Here is an 8940-nt window from a genome sequence, read left to right as displayed (position 1 = left end):
GTTGCAGTAGCAGCATTGCTGCTTGCTGGAACCTGCCTGAGACCCTGTGCCTGACCTAGCCTGGTTTCCTGCCTTGGCCCTGTTGGACTGACTCCTTGTAGAATCCTTGGATTCGGGACTGGACCTGGACCGCGTTGCTCAGGTTAACCCCCGGGCCCAGCACACATAGAACTGTAGTGTTGGAAGGGGCCCCAAGGGTCATCGACCCCCTGCAATGCAGAAATCACAGCCAGCAAATGTCTTCCAGCTACTTTGATGGGCGCTGTCAACTTTCAGGGCCTGGTTCCTGTCCACTCCCCGCTTTGGCAGAACGCAGTTGGTCCTCATTTTGCCAGTTCCAGTTCCCTCCCAGCAATACTTGAAATTCTAGGTTCTACCATGCTAGCATGACTTTTCCGAAGGGTTTGTAATTAGGATTTATTTATTGGGATGTAAGCTCGTTTGTACTAGGAAGGAGAAGGCTGCAGTGGGAACAGCCATCCAGTGACGACCACCAGCCTGCCTGCCCCTCCCGATCGGGCTCCCTCTGGGCCCCGTATTCTTAAGGGCCGGGTGTCACTCAGTGTCTCCCTCACTCAGCACTCCGGCCTCGATGAGGTACAGCCTGGTCCTGTAGCCCCGGTAGGCGGACTGGATCTTGATGGCAGCTTCCTGCTGTTGGCGCAAGACCTGCCGTGCCCTCCACCCCCTCCAGAAGGCTTGGATGAGGGTCGCTGCCCGTGCCACCTGCCACATCTGCTTCCGCGTCTTGAACACCCGCTTCTGGCCCTCGCCCATCCGGCGGGCATAGTAGTTCTCATAAAGCCATTCGGAGGTCCCTGCGCTGGGCGCTCCCTGTTGGCTGAGGCTGGTAGAGGAGAGGCTCCGCGCTGTGTTGCGGTCCCGCGTGGGACGGGCAGCCGCGTGGCCTGTGGAATAGCGCTGGCTCAAGCCTCCAGGATCCCGGCCCTGCCTCCGCGGCTGCTCTTCAGATGCCATGCTCTGGTTCCCGGGGTAATAGGCCCTGGGGCCCATCTGGTAGGACACATGGGACCCGTAAGGCTCGGGCCTGGCAGGCGACTGTGACCCTCTCGACCTGGGAGCCGGGCTCTTCCTCCGGGCGGATGCAGGCCGGGCGTGCCCCTCGCACTCGCTGTCGTCCATGTCCGATTCGGAGGGTGGGCCCTTGCCCACCCCCACCAGGACGCGCACAGTGGTGCATCTCCCGCAGCGGGGGCACGACTTGGGCTCTGAGCGCTCTCTCTCCCTGGCTCCTGGCTGTTCTCTTTCCCTGAATTCGGGGTGCTCCCTTTCCCGGGTTTCTGGGTGCTCCCTTTCCCGGAATTGAAGGTGCTCTCTCCTGCCTCCCCCCATGCGCTCCCTTGCATGTGATGACGGAGTCCGAGGGACCTTGCTTGCCCACTCCTCGGGGTCTCCCACGAGACACTTGCGCCAGTGCTTCCTGGGGTAGGGGCCCACCCAAGAGGAGCTCCCGGGCATGTAGCTGGGCTGCCCGTAGTAGGTCCCTCTCGGGCCAGGCCGGTGGGCAGGGCGTTGCGGCATCTGCGCCAGCTCCTGCCGGGTGCGGTAGCCCCTCCAGTGCGCCTGGATAGTCGTGGCTGCCCGCCTGCACTCTGCGAGGGCCTGCCGGGTCTTGTAGCCCCGGTAGTGTGCCTGGATGATGATCGAAGCTTGCTCTTTGTCCATCTCCGGGCCGCCCCAGGACCTGCTCCCCTCGTTGAAGGAGGCCAGGGAGGGCGTCGTCCTCCTCCTCGTTGTAGGCCTCCTCCTCCTCCTCCTCTCAACCCGATGCTCCTGCCTGTACCCTTGCCACGAGGGCACCTGCTCCCGCTGCAGGGCTGCGTACTCCCGGGTGATGAAGTGCCTCCACGCGGCCTGGATGACCGAGGCGGCAGCGTGTTCCCGAAGGACGCGCCTCCGCACCAGGTAGCCTCGCCACGTGGCCTGGATGGTGGTGGCTGCCTTGTCCATGAGCATGTCTAGCTCGTCCACCAGGAAGGAGGAGCGGTGGCGGGAGCGGCTCGTGCTCCGGGCTCGCACCCTGGCCAGGTGGGGGTCGTGGTAGGGCTCTTCATCGTCGTCCTCGTCCTCCCCGCTCTGGGAATTGTAGGGGCACCAAAGGTGGTCCTCGTAGGTCTCCATCCTGGGAGGGAGGGGAAAGGGCAGGCATCAGGCAGTGGCCAGAATCCCTGCCCCATTTGGGGCCTCAAGTTAGGTCCCAGGGTGGACGGATTGTCTCCTCTCTAAAGGTAAAGGGACACCTGACCATTAGGTCCAGTTGTGACCGACTTTGGGGTTGCGGCGCTCATCTCGCTTTATTAACTGATGGAGCCGGCGTACAGCTTCTGGGTCATGTGTCCAGCATGACTAAGCCGCTTCTGGCGAACCAGAGCAGCGCACGGAAACGCCGTTTACCTTCCCGCCAGAGCAGTACCTATTTATTTACTTGCACTTTCACGTGCTTTCAAACTGCTAGGTTGGCAGGAGCAGGGACCGAGCAACGGGAGCTCACCCCGTCACGGGGATTCGTACTGCCGGCCTTCTGACCAGCAAGTCCTAGGCTCTGTGGTTTAACCCACAGCGCCACCTGCGTCCCTCTCTCCTCCCTACCCTGCTGCATTTTAGGGGGGTACCCTTCCACTTTGTGACCTCTTTCCCCCAGAATTGCCCACGTTTCTGTTGGCTTTTAATCTCACCTCAAAGATGCTTTCCTCCTCCTCCTCCTCTCCCCATCACTGTAAATGTGCCACTCTTGTCCTCAAAGCTCAGAATGGCTTCCTTTCCCATCCATCTCAGCTTCAAGCTTCGAGTCCTCAAAGGCCTCCACCATGCAGCCTTTAACTATAATTTCTTTGCATCTCCCCTGAAATTTGCCCTCTGCTGTTAACTCATTGGTCTCTCACACTCTCCTTCCCTTCCCATTATCAAGCCTTCTGCTACCTAACATCTGAAGAGGTCTGTCTGGTCCAGCATCCTGTTCTCACAGTGACCAAAAGAACCTTGATAAACTGCTGCTGGAGCTGGCAGCCTGGCTGCTGGATCAGGCCAATGGCCCATCTAGTCAACCTCTTTTTCTTACAGCAGCCCCCCAGATGCCCCTCATGGGAAACCCACAATTGGGATTCAAACACACAAGAACACTCTCTTCCAGCAACTAGCCATCATGGCTAGTAGTCACTGATAGCCCTCTCCTCCTTGGATTTGTCTAATCTTTTAAAGCCGTCCAAGATAGTGGCCATCACTGCCTCTTGTGGGAGGGAGTTCCACAGGTTAACTGTGAGCTGCCTGAAGAAGGGCCTTTATCTGTCCTGAATCTCCCAACATTCAGCTTCTGCCATGTGTGTGGATGCACTTCCACAAGTACACACACACACACACACACACACACACACAAAATTTGCCCAGCAGTTCCCTGTTAATGTTAAAAGTCTTTGGGAAAGCTACACTTGGACACTGCTCTCTGCCAGAGGAAGGTGGCCATAAATATATATTTTCAATAAATAAAGTTAAATGATACGTTTTCACAGTAGCTGCCACCATTTCTCGCACCTCAGACTCAGTGTCTCTGAGCACAGGCAGATTGCCTCCCCCACCCCAGCAAAAAGCTTAAAAAAAAAGTTTCAAAGATACGAAGCAAATTAAAAACAACTTTGTGTTTTTAGTACCTCTGAGCAGGTACAGATTGCTCCCTTCTGAAGGTTTTCATAAAAGCCATCTTCAAAAATCTGAAGGGATATCACATGGAAGATGGAGCCAGTGGGATCCGAACCAGCGGATTCAAGTTTCGGGAAAGGAGATTCTGACTAAACTTGCTGAGGGCGAGAGCTGTTTTACAGTAGAACGGACCCCCTTGGTGATTTATTTAGAGATTTTAAAGCAGAGGTCGGATGACCATCTGTCAGGGATTATTTAGCGGTGATTTTTGCATTTCAGGGGGGCGGACTAGATGACCCGGTGATTTTTGCATTTCAGGGGGGCGGACTAGATGACCCAGTGCTATAATGCCATGCTTCCACTGTTACTAGATGTACCTTGGAGTACATAAATGAAATAAATAATGCTATTTCTCTCCCCACCCGCTGCCACCCTGCAGCTTGGCACCAATCTGTTCTGGTACCTAGCCAGGAGGGGGAACGAAATGCGGGAACAGTTCCACGCCTTACGTGCTCATGGACACAGCTACGAGAGTCAGCCAGGACAGAAGTACTGGCAGCCTTCAGGATGAGCAAAAGGGAAAGGAATGGAGTCTTGGCAGGCCTGCAGCTAACAATGCTGATGTTTGGTGGACTGCTTGCCTGTTGCAGAATGTAGATCCAAAACAGGCCTGGGGGAACTTCCTTTTCTCCCGGGGGCCACATTCCCTCCTGGACGACTGTCCGAGGGCCGAATGCTAGTGGTGGGCAGGGTCTTAAGCAAAGGTGGGTGGAGAAGGGATCATAACCATTTTAACTTTGTAGAAGAGGATGGTTTCTATGCTTAACTCGCACCCTGGGTGTCACCTAGGCCATCCAGAGCCATTACCTCTAAATTTGATTTTACACCTTCCAGACAGGCAAAAGCCCTCAAGGAAGATGAGATGCAAGGTGTTTAGCCTGGGAAAGAGGATCATAGAATTCTAGAACTTGGAAGGGACTCCAGTGGTCATCTAGCCCAACATATAATAATAATAATTTATGAGGGACGCGGGTGGCGCTGTGTGTTAAACCACAGGGCCTAGGACTTGCCGATTAGAAGGTCGGCGGTTTGAATCCCCGCACAGGTTGAGCTGCCGTTGCTCGGTCCCTGCTCCTGCCAACCTAGCAGTTCGAAAGCACATCAAAGTACAAGCAGACAAATAAGTACCGCTCCGGCAGGAAGGCAAACGGCGTTTCCGTGCGCTGCTCTGGTTCGCAAGAAGCAGCTTAGTCATGCTGGCCACATGACCCGGAAGCTGTATGCTGGCTCCCTCGGCCAATTAAAAAACGAAAAGGAATTTTTTAAAATTATTTATACCCCACCCATCTGGCTGGGTTTCCCCAGCCACCCTGGGTGGCTTCCAACAGAACACTAAAATACAATAACCTATTAAACATTAAAAGCTTCCCTAAACAGGACTGCCTTCAGATGTCTTCTAAAAGTTTGGTAGATATTTTTCTCTTTGACATTTGGTGGGTGGGCATTCCACAGGGCGGGTGCCACCACCAAGAAGGCCCTCTGCCTGCTTCCCTGTAACTTGGCTTCTCGCAGGGAGGGAACCGCCAGAATGCCCTCGGAGCTGGACCTCAGTGTCCGGGCAGAATGATGGAGATGGAGACACTCCTTCAGGTATACTGGACCGAGGCCGTTTAGGGCTTTAAAGGTCAGGACCAACACTTTGAATTGTGCTCGGAAATGTACTGGGAGCCAGTGTAGGTCTTTCAAGACCGGTGTTATGTGGTCTCGATGGCCACTCCCAGTCACCAGTCTAGCTGCCGCATTCTGGATTAGTTGTAGTTTCCCGGTCACCTTCAAAGGTAGCCCCACATAGAGCGCATTGCAGTAGTCCAAGCGGGAGATAACTAGAACACACACCACTCTGGCGAGACAGTCTGCGGGCAGGGGAGGGTCTCATCCTGCGTACCAGATGGAGCTGGTAAACAGCTGCCCTAGACACAGAATTGACCTGCACCTCCATGGACAGCTGTGAGTCCAAAATGACTCCCAGGCTGCGCACCTGGTCGTTCAGGGGCACAGTTGCCCCATTCAGGACCAGGGAGTCCTCCACACCCGCCCCCCTCCTGCCCCCCAAAAACAGTCCTCCTGTCTTGTCAGGGAATCTCAGCTAAAGAATCCCTGGCAGGGGGGCACCCCACCTCTTTCCAAGGGAGTCCATTCCACAGCTTAATAATAATATAATTTCACTGTGGTTTTTTTTATAAAGAGCTCTTACCGCCAGGAAGTTCTTCCTAATGTTTAGTCGGAATCTCCTTTCTTGGAATTTGAATCCACTGGTTAGGGTCCTTCCCTTTTGATCAGCAGAAAACAAACTTGCTGGCCGGGGGAGGAGGTGTAGCCTGGAGAGAGCTTCTCAAGGGCCAGTGAGAGAGGCCAGGAGGGCCGTACTGCCTCCCTCCCTTCCACACCCCCCCTCCATAGGGCAGGGGTAAAAGGGATGAGGGTCTATTACCTTTCTCAGGCAACCATGTCAGCTCTGCCACCTTGATCGTGCTTCTTTGCAGCTGCCTCCGATTAGGCATAGGGCTGGATATACCCTACGGCGAGAGAAGCTGTTTACAGCATCAGAAGATAAGCACACACACACACGTAAACTGTCACAGCCTGGCTGAAGCTGGTGTGAGGTTTGGTCCACCTCATCCAGAGGGTACCGGGTTGGGGAAGGCTGGCCTAGATAATCCATTTCATCCAAGGCTTCCTGCAGCTGCCTCACCTCAACCCTCCCCATCAATTACCCAAGAAAAGCAACCGGTTGCTAGTTTAGCTCAGACTGGGAAATCTTGTTTAAGAAACAGAAATAGCCCCTCTTTCAAAAGACGTCAGAAGAGGCTGCTGGATCAGGCCAGTGGCCCGTCTAGCCCAGCCTCCTGTTCTCACAGTGGCCAGCCTGGAGCCTGCAGGATGATGATGATGATGATGATGATAGTAATAATTTATCTGTACCTTGCCCATCTGGCTGGGTTTCCCCAGACACTCTGGGTGGCTTCCAAAAAAGATTAAAAATACATTAAAATGTCACACATTAAAAACTTCCCTAAACAGGGCTGCCTTCAGATGTCTTCTAAATGTTAGATAGTTGTTTATCTCTTTGACATCTGATGGGAGAGCATTCCACAGGGCAGGTGCCACCACTGAGAAGGCCCTCTGCCTGGTTCCCTGTAGCTTTGCTTCTTGCAATGAGGCAACCGCCAGAAGGCCCTCGGCGCTGGATCTCAGTGTCCGGGCAGAACGATGGGGGTGGAGACGCTCCTTCAAGTCTACTGGGCCAAGGCCGTTTAGGGCTTTAAAGGTCAACCCGCAAGAAGGATTCAAACGCAAGGGCAACTCTCCCCTTCTGCCATTTCCAGCAACTTGCATTCAGAAGTATTGCTGCCTCCAAGCAGAGCCATCAGGGCTAGGAGCCATCCATAACCCCCTCCTCCATGAATTTGTTCAGTCCTCTTTTAAAGCCATCCAGGTTGGTGGCAATTTCTGCTTCCTGCAGCAGCAAGTTCCACAGTTTAACTCGGCACTGTATGAAGGACTTTTATCTGTCCTGAACCTCCCAATGTTCAGTTTCATTGTATGTCCGCGAGTTTTGGCGTTATGAGAGGGAGGCAAACGTTTCTCCACTTCCTCCATGCCATGCAGCATTTTCTAAACTTTGTCTTTGACCCCCCTTTTCTCTAAACTAAAAAGTCCCAAATGCGGCAACCTTTCTTCACAGAGGAGTTGCTCTACAATGTCCTTTTTTAGGTGAGGCAATTGCATAACGACACGGTCCCCAAACCCTGCACCTTCCCAGCCCACTGTATTTTCCATCTCCCAGACAGGAACTGCCCAACCTCGCAGCCAAGGAAGGTGAACCCAGGACCTGCCTTTTCTAATGCCACACACGTGCCAATATTTGTTTTATTTTAGCCCATACTAACTATAGTTTTAAGCCAAGCCCATTGGGAACCAAAGAGGCAAGCCACAGGGATGCTGAACCTCTGAAGAAGAAGAGGAGTTTGGATTTGATATCCCGCCTTTCACTCTCTTTAAAGAATCTCAAAGTGGCTAACATTCTCCTTTCCCTTCCTCCCCCACAACAAACCTCTGCACATCTACAGCAGCTGATGTTGGGAGTTTGGGTGCCCAGCAGGTCTGGCTATGGGTTTTTGGAAGGCCAGACTGTGCACAACTTGGAGACAAAGAACTAAAATGGTAGGTGGCCAAGTTGGGAGACAGCGGTGCTCCCTTGCCTTGAATCCAGGTAAACCGTATCCATTTCTGCTCCCACAGGAAGGCTCTTCATGCCGTACCTATATACAGACGGCAGCTCCCATACACAACCCGTTCTCTCCCTTCCGCAGGACCTTCCAGCCACCTCTTGCATGGGCCGAGGAATTCTGGGGGCTCACAACATCACATGCTGACATCACTACAATTGTGGCATCATGGCCTGTGTGCAGCCAATCACAGGCAGTTGGGTGGAGGGAGCCTTTGGCAGCCCAAGTTGGAAGAGGGAGCATCTCTGCTTCCTGGGTTCTTCACAGGTGTGTGGTCCATTCACACCTTGACAAAAACACATTTTAGAGGGGAGATCCTTCCTAGTGCTGCTCCTACTCATTTGTTTTGCTCAAGGCCAGGGAAGGTTTAAGCATTAATTGCTGGCAAATTGCAAGGGTTATAAAACAATGCACTAGAGATCTTGATTTGCCTTCTATCTCAATGTGAAAAGATGGATAGACTCAAAGCATCAACACATCTCAAGCTAGGGGCAGGGGCGAAATTCAGAACATTGTGTGTGCATAAGTGCAGAAGGGTTATGGGTATTGTGCATAAATAGCAGCACCAGAAGCAAAAATTCCAGACAGGAAGATGACAAGGAATAACTCCCACTGGCTCAAGATCTGCACGTTAAGCAATCATTAAAGATCTTCTCACTGGTTGTAGGGATGCCATCCTCTCTAGGCCTGCTCAGGAGGTACTATGGCAAGGTTTAGGCTTCAAACCAAACATGGTTTGATGGTCCCTGGCCTTTGAGCCCTAAACTCATGCCTGCCGCCCTCCATAATTTTAGTCCTTTTCTGCACTGGGGTGATTTTTCTGCTACGGTTTCCAAGCTCCTTCGGACAACCTGTTTATTGAGCATCCATCCCAATTTGCTCATGTGGCGGCTCCGTAACACTCGGTTGCCTCTGCTTATCCTTTACTTGTGTGCGTGAAACTATAGCAAGTGCCACAAAAACACTATGGCTGGGGCTGAGGGGAGTTGTAGTCGAG

At 53.2% G+C, this 8940-nt stretch overlaps 1 protein-coding gene and 1 long non-coding RNA gene across 2 annotated transcripts; one reads left to right on the top strand and one right to left on the bottom strand.

The window, feature by feature from the left end:
- Positions 1-403: 403 nt before the first annotated feature.
- Positions 404-8111, bottom strand: LOC309348720 (uncharacterized protein). The gene is made up of 3 exons (XM_081874381.1): positions 7977-8111; positions 6146-6230; positions 404-2143 (listed from the first exon to the last, which is right to left on the bottom strand). The coding sequence occupies exon 3, from the start codon at positions 2140-2142 to the stop codon at positions 556-558; it is 1587 nt and encodes a 528-aa protein (XP_081730507.1). The 5' UTR covers position 2143; positions 6146-6230; positions 7977-8111; the 3' UTR covers positions 404-555.
- LOC309347780 lies at positions 3031-3957 on the top strand. The gene is made up of 3 exons (XR_014159034.1): positions 3031-3698; positions 3754-3882; positions 3914-3957. It is a non-coding gene; the product is annotated as an uncharacterized lncRNA (long non-coding RNA).
- Positions 8112-8940: the final 829 nt, after the last annotated feature.

Source organism: Podarcis erhardii (assembly GCF_964252035.2).
Source record: "Podarcis erhardii genome assembly, chromosome: 8".
Taxonomy (NCBI): Eukaryota; Metazoa; Chordata; class Lepidosauria; order Squamata; family Lacertidae; genus Podarcis; species Podarcis erhardii.
Note: the sequence above shows the minus strand (reverse complement) of the source record. Positions and strands in the feature narration are given on the sequence as shown.

Bases quoted from the DNA above. Each gene is read 5' to 3' on its own strand.
- LOC309348720 (XM_081874381.1), bottom strand. From the start codon at position 2,142: ATGGAGACCTACGAGGACCACCTTTGGTGCCCCTACAATTCCCAGAGC.